This window comes from Dipodomys ordii, unplaced genomic scaffold, assembly GCF_000151885.1.
Source record: "Dipodomys ordii isolate 6190 unplaced genomic scaffold, Dord_2.0 Scaffold158, whole genome shotgun sequence".
NCBI classification, from domain to species: Eukaryota; Metazoa; Chordata; class Mammalia; order Rodentia; family Heteromyidae; genus Dipodomys; species Dipodomys ordii.
In genome coordinates, this window is record NW_012267374.1 from 2,159,015 (window position 1) to 2,172,609 (window position 13,595).

At 40.3% G+C, this 13,595-nt stretch overlaps 1 protein-coding gene across 1 annotated transcript in view; it reads left to right on the forward strand.

Annotated features, from left to right (window-relative positions):
• The first annotated feature begins 1,257 nt into the window (after nt 1–1,257).
• LOC105998196 (chromosome unknown open reading frame, human C6orf163) overlaps nt 1,258–13,595 on the forward strand; it is a 15,688-nt gene continuing 3,350 nt past the window's right edge. Inside the window, exons 1-4 of the mRNA XM_013032846.1 lie at nt 1,258–1,405; nt 2,720–2,814; nt 5,035–5,142; nt 9,447–9,649. Of these exons, the coding sequence (XP_012888300.1) occupies nt 1,258–1,405; nt 2,720–2,814; nt 5,035–5,142; nt 9,447–9,649 (554 nt within the window). The remainder of the gene's footprint in view (nt 1,406–2,719; nt 2,815–5,034; nt 5,143–9,446; nt 9,650–13,595) is intronic.

Here is a 13,595-nt window from a genome sequence, read left to right on the forward strand (position 1 = left end):
TTTTTAAAAGCCATATGGAGTAATTTTGAATATTGACCTAATAAAAGTGGCATTTCCTATAAAATACCATATTTCCTAATTTTACTGCCATACCAAAATACCATATTATAAGGAACCTGTAAAACCCAGTATTCAATCCCCAGCAGCTAAATAACCTGGAAAAAATTAAGGTACTTCCTCAATTGTTTGCCTTGGGAGGAGAATGCATTATTTTTAAATAACTGAGCTGGGCACCACTGGCTGACACCTTTAATCCTAGGGACTCAGGAGGTTGAGATCTGAGGATCACAATTCAAAGCCAGCCCCAGCAGGAAAGTCTGAGACTCTTCAGTTAACTAGCAAAAAGCCAGAAGAGGCATGGCTCAAGTGGTAAAATTCCATCCTTGAGCAAAAACGCTCAGGGACAGCATCTAATCCCTGAGTTCAAATGCCAATACTGGCACCAAAAAGAAAAAGAAAAACCCACCCTGTTGAAACAAAGTGTGATCAGCTGAAAAATATTCTCCCTTGCAAAGATGTCCAGGTCCTAGTTTCTGGAACCCAACCTCTGATTAACTCTTACGGAAACAGAGGCTTTAGAAGATGTTGAGATTGCTTTTTCTAGATGAGACTGGTAGAATCACAAAAGGTCTTTAGAGGGAAGTAGAAGATGAGAGGGAGAGACAATGACACCACAGAAGCAGAAGGAATGGCCATTAGAGTGTGGGCTCAAGGAGCATAGAAGGCCTTGAGAAGATGCAGTGAGGAAACATGTTCCACTAAGGCTGGCAGAAGGAACCAGCCCTCCTGCCATCTTGATTTTAGCCCTACAGGACGTTAACTCCATAAATTCCAGAGGACAACTTTGTATTATCTTTAAGGCATTGAGACTGCTAATTTGTTACAGCAAACTAATACTATCAGAAAAATGAGTGGCTGCATCATGCTGTTTTTTCCATTATTTCAAGTTGCTTTTATGAGCAAAGCTTGTTTTTCCTAGCAACAGTTGCTAAGAAATGAGCAACTTAGCAGGACCTGAGGGAAACAGTTAAATCTGTCCAAATCCAGTGCCCATGCCTTATGGCAGAGGTTTTCAGCACCATTCTTGAACATTAGGCACATAACTACTACCTGATCATGACAATTTCATTCTTCTCAGCCTGTAGCATTTTCTTAGGATCTTAATCTTCTTTCAGCTCTCTAAACTGATAGCTTCTCTTAAAACTGTTTCTTATCCTAAGATTATTTTAACTATTAAATAGAAGCTGAAACCTAACAATGATAAAGAATCCAGATTATACAAATTTTGTTTGTTGTGCTGTTTGTAATAAAATAGTTCCACCAGCCCCTTTTGGGGACACCTTCAAGCAGATCTATGAATACAAGCCATTTAAGACCCGCTTTTACACTCACAAAGATATACTGGGTAAGTGATTGAATTCTTTTCCTTTGTCCTAACACTTAATGGCATTTTATGTATTCTTCCAGTAACATAAGCCTCTTTTTAAAAATTGTCATATAGATGTTTATAAGCTTGTTTCACGTTGCTTGTCCCTACAGGACATCTGGCATGTACAGAATTAGGCTCCTCCACTTACAGTTGGATAAGATATCTAGCCTCTCACTCTATTTCCTTATATTAATAACAACAATATGTGCCATTCTGGTTGTTATGAGGCTTTAATGAAATATTTGTGTCTATTATAACACCAAGAACATCATAGTAAATGTTCTTTCACTCTTGGCCTGTATTTGAGACTTTCCATATGTAGAGGAAAGGAAAATTTTCTAAATAATACCCTAACAAGTAGGTGAAATAATATAGTTTCTAAATAGTAGCTAATGTCAAAAGTAGAAACATAGCATGAGAGTGTTTACATACATATATACATATAACAAAAAATAAGTGAAAACATAATTACATGGAAAGTAATTTAACTGAGTAAAGATGTGAGAAATGAATGAAGCGTGTAAGATTTTAGTGTGAAAAATCACTGTGATTTCAATACACAAAGGATTTGTTTCTCACAATTTATAATCCACCTCTTACAGTTACTCAGATGAAAATGTACAAAACTATCACCACTCAGTTCTTGGTACCAGGTCCAGCTCTGCCTCTGCCTATCAGATAATATGGTATGGTCTTCTAACTATATACACTTTTACTACCTTATCTGACTAAAGAAGATATTACGGTTTTTTTTTTTAGTATTTAGAAATCAAGTTAGAACATTGGCAGGGAAGCAATAAACTAGCCCTCAGCTCACTCCACAACTAGTAAAACCCGTGAAGATCCACACATTAGAGGAAGTACATTCATGCTATGTTAAAGAAGACATTTGGAATTGACTTTTGAAGCAGAAGGCACCAGCACTGACAAAGAGTAAGGAGAGAGGAGATGAATGATGTACTAATATCTTCTGAGGGCTTGCCCTTCTCTCTTGGGTTCACAAATTGTCCATTTTCTGCAGGGCATTTATTTCACATAACTACCCAAATTGCCTGCTGTCTGGACTGGGTAGAGTAAAAGCCTAATAGTGCTGCCTAATTTATTCCCTAATGTTTCAGTTAGAGGGAATTTTTCCCTTCTGATGGATATCTTTAAAGAAAACTTTACTGGCTGAGTTTATTGCTCAGTAGTAGGGTATGTTGCTTAGCATGTGAAATTCAAAGAAAAAACGATCTGTCTCCTAGTTGGTTTAAAATAATTAGATTTGTGATCATTTCTATTCAAACACAGATATTGGGGCAAATATTCTGAAGCACGAAGAGCAGTTTCGAGAGGAAAAACTCAAAGAAAGAATTGCAAAAGCAGAAGCTAAAGTATGGGATCAGGTAAAGCAAGTTAAAAAACAACAACAACCTGGAGAACACCTTTTTACAGTTTCTTCACTCTGGATTTGTGTAAGACAATAAATAAAGCATAGTAGGAAACAGCACAGGCTACAGAGTCTGATAGAACTGACTGAATCTGGGCTAGTAGTGGGATCTGAGGTAAGTTCTTAAAGCCTCTGTAGTCTTGGCTTCTTCAACTATGAAAGGGTAATAATAAGGCTCAGTGAAACTGGATGCTTGACATACAGTAAGTATACAGTATGAAGTGAGCCTCATCAGGAGCCTCTTTTTAGACTATGCTCTTTCTATAGTTGATTTCTGCCTTCCTTATTCTCAGTTACAACATAAATAGGGAAAAGGCATCTGTGTTGTAGATGGTTTATCATGACCTATTTAACATAAATTAATGGCCATCTACTTGTGCAATGTGTAATATACCTGTACTAGATGCCTGCTTTTAACAAAAGCTTCATCTTGATCTAATTCTCTTTGCATCCTCTGTCTCCAAAATACTGCTAGTGTGGTGAACAGCTGCAGTCCAACTATTTGAGAATCTGGAGCAGATGATCAATTGAGCTCATCAATTCAAGACCACAGCTAGGGCAATGTATTGAAACAAACAAAAACAAATCCATGATACCTTGTGCCTATGACGGCTGAGAGCCATAGGGCCAGTTTGAAGATTGGGGCTACAGTAGGAACCTTAATCCTGTAGCCCTAACTTCTTCCCATTATAGATTGACATGTGACTACCTAAAGAGAGTTAAATTGGGCCAAGCTCAATGGCTCTCACATCTGCAATCCAAGCCACTCAGGAGTAGAGATTGGATGATAGTTTGAGGCTAGCCAAGTAAAAAGATTGTAAGGCTTTATCTCAACCAATAATGGGCATGGTGGTGTGCACTTACCTCTGTTTCACAGGAAGCATAATTAGAAACCACAGCCCTTGCCAGCCTGGGCAAAAAAGGAGATCTTATCTAAAAAAACAAAAACCTAGAGCAAAAAGTGCTAGAGGTGTGGCTCAAGCAATAGAGCACCTGTATACTTATGCGTGAAGCTGAGTTCAAACTCTAGTGCCACCAGAAAAAGAAAACATAACCAAGCAAGCAAGCAATGCCTCATCTCAATAAGCCAGTATGTCAAGGACACCTGTAATCACAGCTATACAGTTAAGACTGTAAGCAGGAAGATCATGGTCAAGTGAAAAAAAAAAATGGGACAATCCAGAAAAATAAAGCAACTGAGAGGCTGAGAGTGTAGCTTAAGTGGTAAGGTAGAATCCTGAGTTCAAACCCCAGAGAGACGTGGATGGCAGGACAAACCACAGTAATAAGTATTGTTTATTTCTTCATAAAATAGATTACAGAAAAGAGTATGGTAATTGTCTAATATTAATGCTGGCAAAAGCTTGGTAAATATGTTTTCAACATACAAAATAGCCTAATGGAGAATTTGAGTCTTTTTTTTTGTTGGTGGTTGTGGGGCTAGAACTCTGGGCCTGGGTGCTGTCCCTGAGCTCTTTTGCTCAAGGCTAGCACTCTGCCCCTTTGAGCCACGGCACCACTTCTGATTTTCTCATGGTTAGTTGGAGGTAAGAGTCTCATGGACTTTCCTGCCCATGCTGGCTTTGAACCATGATCCCCAGATCTCAGCATCCTGAGTAGTTAGGATTACAGGCATAAGCCACCAGCACCCAGCTTGAGTCATCTATCTTTATTACTAATAAAGTTCAAATTGATTATGAGCCATTAAGTACTTATTCTTCCTAACATGAGGACACTTTTCTGAATAGCCTACAGTTTAAATGTCAGCATATCCACTATTCTAAGTATTCTCTTCAAATAAATAACAGACTTCTTTCTGAACCACCAGGTGGTACTCAGCTTCTTCTAGCTTTGTACATCAGTTCACTTACTCTGTTTTCCAGATTGTTTATGATGAGCACACATTACTAAGGTGCCAAAGAGAAAAAACAACTGAATAATGATGCCATGTTGGCAACAACTCCTGATGCAGGAGTTAGCCAAGGAGTGAGATGTGCTTGGCATTTCTGGCTAAGGGAGCCAAGCTGCTGTGGGAAATGTGAGGGGAATGGAATGAGCACCTATGGACCCTATGTTAATTGCTGCCCTTATGGTAATAAACATGAATACCAACATAGCATATAAGCTGTCCTGTGCTTATCACGATATCTTAATAAATGGACTCTTTCTTTCAAAGGCCAATGAACTCCAGAAACAAGCAGTAGAGAAAGCACTGGAAGATGCGGATGCCAGACACAAATTCGAAATTCGGGTTTTGGAAGAGAAACATCAAAAAGATTTACAGGTTTTACTATTGTTGTTTTAAGAGAGGCTTGTTATCTTAAATTACATAGTAATTTTCTTTACATAGTAAAGGAAAGTAAGTACCTAAGTTGTCAAAGGGAATTAGGGCAAAATCAATAATGTACAAAGTTTAGGAGTTTGTTTTGTGCCAGTATTGGTCTGGAACTCAGGGTCTTAGCTTATTCACTCAAGGCTAGTGTTCTACCACATGATCAATAGCTCCACTTCTGGCTTTTGAATGGTTAATTGGAGATAAGAGTCTCATAAGCTTTCCTGTCCAAGCTGTCACGGAACTGTAATCCTCAGATTTCAGCTCCTAAGTAGATAGGATTACAGGAGTGAGCCAAGCCTCCTTGCTAAGGCAAGGTGGATGTTTTGCAGAGGCTAAGAGAAAGTGCTGAAGCTGCACAGAAGAGATGCTATGCTCTGTGGGGCATCGATGCTTGTCTGCCGAGTCTCGATTGTCAAGAAATATGAAGATACTACATTATCCTTTTTGTGTGAAGCAAGTGTTAGAAAGAGTTTAGTTCGGTGCTGTTGGCTCTTGTCTCTAATTCTAGCTACCCAGGAGGCTGAGATCGTAGCATTGCAGTTCAAAGCCACCCTGAGCAGGAAAGTCCAGGAGACTTTTATTCCCAATTAAACCAGCAAAAAAGCCAGAAGTGGAGCTGTAACCCAAGTAGCAGTGCACTAGCTTTCAGAAAACAAAACAGGGCTGGGAAGGTGGCTCAGTGGTAGAGCGCTTGCCTTGCATGCCTGAGGCCCTGGGTTCGATTCCCCAGCACCACATAAGCAAAAAGAAAAAGCCGGAAGTGGCGCTGTGGCTCAAGTGGTAGAGCGCTAGCCTTGAGCTGAAGAGCTGAGGAAAACAACCAAGCCCAAAAGTCAGGCCCCACGACCAGACCCAAAAAAAAAGAAAGAAAACAAAAAAACAACGCAGGGGCAGCGCCCAGGCCCTGAGTTCAAGCCCCAGGACCGGCACACACACACAAAGTATTTAATTGATCTTTGAAGTGTCTTATTATCAAAACAGCTTAGTAATTAAGGAATAAAAGCCTTAACTTGGGTGCCAGTGGCTCACACCAGTAATCCTAGCTACTCAGGAGGCTGAGATCTGAGGATCAGGGTTCAAAGCCAGCCGGGGCAAGAAAGTCTGTGAGATTCTTATCTCCAATTAACCACCAGAAAACTGGAAGTGGCCTTGGGGCTCAAGTGATAGAGCAGTTGCCTTGAGCTGAAGAGCTGAAGGACAGTGCCCAGGCCCAGAGTTCAAGCCCCATGACTGACAAAAAAAATAAAAAAATAAAAGCCTTCTGCAGTGTAGCAAACCCAACTAGCATTTTGACACCAAGAATGTTTTCCTTAGATCCTCAAAATATGCCAAATGAAGCCTCTCTTAGAGAGATTACTAGACTTTTTTGTGTTGTCTATTTCATTTTTGAAAGTATTTACCATTGGAATAATCAGAGAATAATATGAAGCCTGTGGGTTATTTATTTTTGGTTGTACAGGGAATTGAACTCAGGGCCTCACATATGCTACGTAAGTTTTCTATCATTGAGCCATACCTTTTGCCCTTATAATAAATACTTAAAATGTGTAAATAATTTTCTAAAGCCAAAAAGTCAAGTTCAGTTCCTCTTGAAGCTAGAGTTCTCTTGGCTTGCAGCTTCAGATAAGGATTCTCTCTGAGGCCCAGAAAATGGAATTGGCTCCTAGGTCTCCACAGATAGGAGGTGTTAGGAAACGGACTCATGAGTGTTAGGAAAGATCAAGTAGACAAAAGGAGAAAAGAAGGGAGGGACCTCCACAGACCAGTACAGGCTTTAAGGATGGCTGCTGAGAGACTCCATGTAACGCTGAGCAGGATGGGAGAAACACAGACTGGGGAATGTGGGAAATTTTAGGTGGTTATGTGTTCTAGGGTAAGACTCTTCTTTTGAATTTCTTTGTCCTATCTTGCTGGGGACTTATTGTCTGAACTGTCCTGTTTGGGATTTACAGTGCAAACAGTCCTGTTTGGGGTTTTATGGTAGCGGTGTCAGTCCTGCATTTTCAGATAAGGTCAGAGTGAAGTTTTCCTGAGAACCAGACAGGAAGGGTGGTCAGTGGACCATGAAAACAACATAAGAGTTATGAGAATAAAGCAGATGCTCATCAAGAGGCTAGTGGGGCTTAGGGAATCTTTAGCCAGGAGAATTCTTACTGTTTTTGTTCCTTTCTGCTCTGGGTAAGATTTCATTTAAAGAAGGGATTTTGGAACAAGGAAGAAATGGAGGGAGGGAGGGAGGGAAGGAGGGAAGGAAGAAAGGAGAGGGGGAAGGAAGAAAGGAAGGAAAGAAGGAAGGACTAATATATGTGTGTATATGTATGTATGTGGATGTTTATATAATTATCTTATAAGATTGCATCTGGGGTTTTAGAATGAAATTAAGTAGATGAATGAATCACTTGAAAGATCCAGTATCTTAGCCAGAGATGGAGGAAGGGATAGTTTTATGTATGGGTTTTGTTTTCATTTTTGTTTTTATTTTTGTCAGTCATGGAGTTTGAATACAGGGGTTGGGCTCTATCCATAAGCTTTTCCGCTCAAGGCAAGCACTCTACCAGTTAGAGCCACATTGCCATTTCTGGTGTTCTGGCGGTTAAGTGGAGATGAGTCTTCTGGACTTCCCTGCCTGGGCTAGCTTTGAACCATGATCCTCAGATCCCATCTTCCTAAGTAGCTAGAATTACAGGCGTTAGGCACCAGCACTTTACTTGGAACTGATAGTTTTGTTTTGTTTTTGTTTTTTGGGGGGGTCCGGTCAAGGGGCCTGAGCTCTGGTCCTGGGTGCTGTCCCTCAGCTCTTTAGCTCAAGGCTAGTGCTCTACCACTTGAGCCACAGCACCACTTCCGGCCTTTTTCTTTTTGCTTATGTGGTGCTGAGGAATCAAACCCAGGGCCTCAGGCATGCAAGGCAAGCACTCTACCACTGAGCCACCTTCCCAGCCCGGAACTGATAGTTTTTAACCACATTTCCGTCCCTACTACTTTGACTGACTTGCCAGGTGAAATGACTTATTTTTGTTAACATTCCCATGATGTCTTTCCTAAAAACAGAGAAAAACTTACCTTTACAACAAACGGTCGATACTCCTGGACACATTTTCTTTCCTGCATATATTTCTTTCTTGCATATATCACAACATTCATTCCACAATTAGGTTATTGGTCTCTTCCACTCCAAATGAGTCTTCCAGGAACCAAGGGTTCAAGCCCTCCAATGTTCATAACGTCTGTATTGGCATACAGTAGAGTTAAGTAGGCATTTCCAAAATGATAATATGGTTTTCCTTTGGGAATGTTTGTGAGGCTCTTCTCTGCAAGTCTTGGTCTGCTTCCTTTCTTCTTTTGGTGCTTCTACTACACACACTGGAGTTCTTGTCCCTCCATGAACGTGAACCCCCCCCCACTACTAAGGAGGTACAATGCTTGAACAATGGAGAGGACTAGAAGGCAGGTGTTTGAAACTGCAGTGATGTGCTCCTGTTTTCTGTCTGAGCATCAGGCTTCCACCAACCCTGCAGGCACTCAGGAGGCAAAATAATTAGATCTGAAGTTTACTGAAGTAGAATTCTCTTATGTATATTTCTGACAATGTGTGATTATAACACAACTAAAAAAATGAAAGACCCACTGAGTCCAGGCACTGGTGGCTCACACTTGTAATCCTAGATACTCAGAAGGCTGAGCTCAGAGGATCATGTTTCAAAGCCAGCCTGGGCAGATAAATTCAAGATCCTTATCTCCAAATAAGCAAAAGGCAATATGAAGATGTGGCCTAAGTAGTAGAACTCCAGCTTTGATTAAAAAAAGAAAAGCAAGAATGTGAGGCCATGAGTTCAAGTCCCAATATCAGCACCAGAAAAAACAGAGAAAGAAGGAAAGAAAGAAAGAAGGAAAAAAAAGAAAGAAAAAGGAAAGAAAGAAAAAGACCTGGTTCTGGGAATGTAAAGTACTTACCTAGCATGTGTGAGGGCCTGGATTCAGTCCTCAGCACTAAAATTAAAGAAAACCCTTTAACCCATCTATTTTCCTTTTTTCATTTCAATAAAATCTTTATGGCATATCTATTTATGCTACATAAGATGCTCCTTTTGATTTTATTTAATAGCATGTAAATGGAATTCTTTTACCAGATGCTTAGTGTTTAACTCATCAGGTTAACAGGTACACATTCCATGTTGGTTTACAGTTAAGCTTCAATATTCTTTTAAAACATCAAAGTAGACATATCTAACTACATTTTTCCTTTGCTAAAGGATTTAGAAGCTAAAACCAAGGTGCAGATGTTTAAAAACATGGATGTACAAATGCAGCGAGAACACGAGGCTGCAGAACAACGTATGGTCCACAGAATTCAGAGGATCATGATGGAGTGCCACAAGGAGAAGCTGGAGGCTGTGAAGAAAGCCAGGGAGGAAGAAAGGCTCATCGCCAAGGAAGCAATAATGAATCAGAGATGGTATTCTACAGAATTCATGTGCAAATTAGTGTCTGACTCTATCAGAATCCTCCTGTGGCAAGGGTGAAGTTAAGGTGTATAGGAGGACATGACCTAGTTTTTTCTGTGTATGTTTTCTATCTGTCTGTCTGTCTGTCTACCTATATGTATGTATGTATGTATATCTATCTATCTATCTTACCTATTTTCAGAACTAAAGATTGTTCTTTTGGGGTTTTGGCTAGTGCTCTACCACTTGAGCCACAGCTTCCTCTACCTTTTTGTTGGTTAATTGGAGATAAGAGTTTCATGGAATTTCCAGCCTGGGCTGGCTTCAAACCATGATTCTCAGCCCTCAGCCTCCTGAGCTAAGATTACAGGAATGAGCCACCAGAGCCTGGCTGTTTTTCCAATTTTATTGTGTAGTTGTATGTCAGGTTATTAGTAATACATCTTTATAATGCCACTTCATAATGCCATTCTCTCCTATCTTTCTCCCTCCCATTCCTACTTTCAATGTTATTTTGGTTTTTGAGAAAGGGTCTAAATAACTTTTCTCAGGCTAGTATCAACTTGTGATCCTCCTGTTTCTGTCTCTTGGAACTTGGATTATAGGAATGCACTATCTAGCAGGTTTTTTTACATTTTTGTTATGAAATCTATCTAACATGTATTGTGTGTGTTTCAAAGGAAAGTATTATGTACAAGAACCCAACAGAAGGGATTAAATTTGTCATTATTTCTGAAGCTTTAGATGGTCTTCATCAGTTATATCTCCTTCATTCCTCTCCTAAACATGGTGTTTTTCATTCTGTAACTGAGAATAAGAAGAATTAAGAAACATTTTTCCATAGACACATAAAACTCAACATTCCTGTTCCCCAGCCTTGCTCATATCCTACGGTGGTAACTTGTGTTACAGCTTGATATTATTCTCACTACAAACTAATCTATGTTGCCCAAAAGACTGACTTTATGGAAGAGTGTAGAGCAAAACTCGCATGTCCTGACTCCTGCTTTTCCCTGCCAATTGCCTCCCACAGTCAGTCATTTTTCATAATAGGGTCACACTTTCCATACCCTTTCATGTATTCACAGACCCAAAAAGTACACAATCACAAATTCTCTGACATAAGTCATTAGTCATTATGTATGTATAGACAGCCAACAGGAGCCCAGACTTTGTCTGAAGCATGAGAAATACCACACTTTCCAGATGTTAAGAGACCTCCTTGTTTGGCCTTCTGATTCTGGCTTGTTCCTTTGTCTTTGTTCCCTGACTTAACAAACATATTCAATTGTAGATAATTAACAAGTAAAAATATTTCTCAGAACTGGGCCAAAAGTATCCTCTGTGAAGGAGATGAGGGCCATGGTGGTACAATTTCAAGGCATCTCCCCTTTGGCCAAGAGAAAAATCACTGTGGAGATAGGAAAGGAAGGTGAGGGAGGGTGTCTGGAGGAGGCAGAGCCCTGTGGAGTCACAGTTGTAAGTCATGAAGGTATCAGACTAAAGAAAGGGCAGAAAGTGAACTCAACAGACTAATAGGATTTATTCAGGAGTGTCTCCTCCAGCCTAGTGGAAGGGAACATGGCACATCCCCCTTGCAACAGAGTCTCTTTAAATATTAGGCAGAGAGTACAGTCAGGGAGGAGCATCTCACCCCGTGGAAGTGGGGTGGGATGGGAGGCAGGGTAGGTGAGCAATGTTATTTTGACTGAGGAGTTTCAAGGTCTCAGGTCTTGATGTGTTCATCAAGGTATCAGCATCATATGTGGACTTGGTCTCAAGTTCTCTTACAAGACTGCTGGTACATTTCTTCAGGAGTAAAGAGAGAGATGATGCAGTGGGGTCAGCAGCAAGGACAGTTTGAAGCTATGGCTATGAGAGGGGAGGTGGGTGCTTTAGGTTAAATCATTTCCATCAGCAGTCCAGATCAGAGGAAGATAAATCCTCCCTCTCTCCTCCCCCCTTTCTCTACTTCCTCCTCCCCCCCTCTCTCCCTCCCTCTCCCCTTCAGTCTCTGAGTCCACTCCTCACTCATACCTGTGGGCTTCTTCTATTGCCATCCATCCGGCCCTTTCCTGTGGGATGCTTAAATGAAAGCTTTTCAGTGTGCATCTTTGTTGGAAGCAATTACCTAAGCTTAGGGAAATGCCATGTTTTTGTTTGAAGAGGCCTGATTAGAATGTCTGTTTTGTCCAGTGATGTTTCTCAAGCACTTGGCACATGACCAGCCTTCCTTGTATTTACTGAACAAGGTCCACCTTTGTTGTGATCAGCTTAACTCTACCACATACCAGATTTCATTTCCAGACATTGGTAGACTCCAAGGATTTTTTTTAACATTTGCAGACATTTTAATATATGCAGGGAAACCTCCAATTAAAATTCTACTGGAGAGCCTTTGTTTAGCTATCAACTTTCATCTAAGACAGGAATTCAGAACAGTTCCTTATAAGAAATTTCTGAAATGCATGGATTAAGTTGATTAGAATCTAAAGAGATTATCCAGAAAACATTAGAGTTTAAAAAACTCTAGTTAAAAAACTTAAACATCCCCACTTGGAAAAGGTTTAATTGTTTTGTAGCCCAAGGCAAGACATGAATGAAGCAGTTGCTCAGGAATTTTTGTGGTCATAGCAGTAATTCCTAATGACAACTACCCTTTATTCGATACACAGCACACACAAAACCTTTTGTATACTCCTCATCAAATTCTCAAATCCCTTCCTGGGCATTCTAACATCCTGCCTATCTTCAGATTAAGACTCAAGAGTCTTAGAGAGAAATGCAGCAAACTGACAAAGGTCCTCTGGAAAGGAGGTGACCGGATCTAATTTGGATCCTGGCCTTTATGATGCCAATGCTTGCAACCTTCTATTATCCTGTGCTGCTCTATAGAAAGTTATATGAGTTATCTAGAGCACTGGGCTACTTCACCAGAAAATGTCAAGTGTATTCTGTGTGGAAGCACTGAGCTCTGCCACAAAGAAATCATGATCTTGCATGGTAGTATACACCTGTCATCCCAATACTCTGGAGGCTTAGGGAGGAAGAGGAGGCTTATAATGCAAGCCAGCCTGGTTACAAAATCCCAAAACAAGAAAAAGAAAAAAGAAAGTAATCAAAGCCCTTTCTCAACATTATGTGACATAACCAAAGCATGGTTGCCCCTCTAGAGCAAGATTGTGTACACCCTGCCACAAATAGCACTTGGGCACTAGGAGAACTCAGAGTCCTGGAAATGTTAAGCAAAGCCGTGATGCGGTCTAGTGGTTTGGTTTTGTTTTGTTTTTGAGGAAATTGGTCTTGGGTTGAGTGCTAGAAGATGGAAGTCCCATTTGTGAGAAAGGAAAAAGAACAGAAAGAGCAGAGACACGTAATAAACAGGGCCAGTGAAATGCAAGAGTACTAGTAAGATACGAGAGGAGACTGGAATCCTGGTGTGGCCTCTACACCCTACACTTCGGTGATTGCTGCAGGGCCTGCTTGAGGAGCCCTCCAGCCAGCCCTGGAGCCATGGCTTCCCAGAATCCTGGGGAAAAGCTCTGAATACATTAGGAAAATATATTGTGTTCAGATCCTGTGAACACAATGAGCTAGATATCTGAAATATATCTAACAGTCCTGATGTTCAAATGGAAATGAATGAATAGCCTATTATGGGCTGTCCAGGCAAATGATCTGCTCTGTTCTCTTTGGCTCCATTTTATGTACAAATGAGTTTGGAGTGAATTTCACCATAGTTTAGGATTTGCTATTAAGAAAGATCTGTTAGTTTTTACTGTCTTTAGAGCTAGTATTTTTATTGATGGATATAGAAAAGGGGTTAAAAACATGATGTTAGCAACATACATAAGGAAAGTAAAAATTATACTTAATAAGTAGGATTGAAGAAACACCCACCCAGGTATTTTTCTTTAAATCTATGAGCAATGTATCTTCGAACCATTTCTTTTTTTT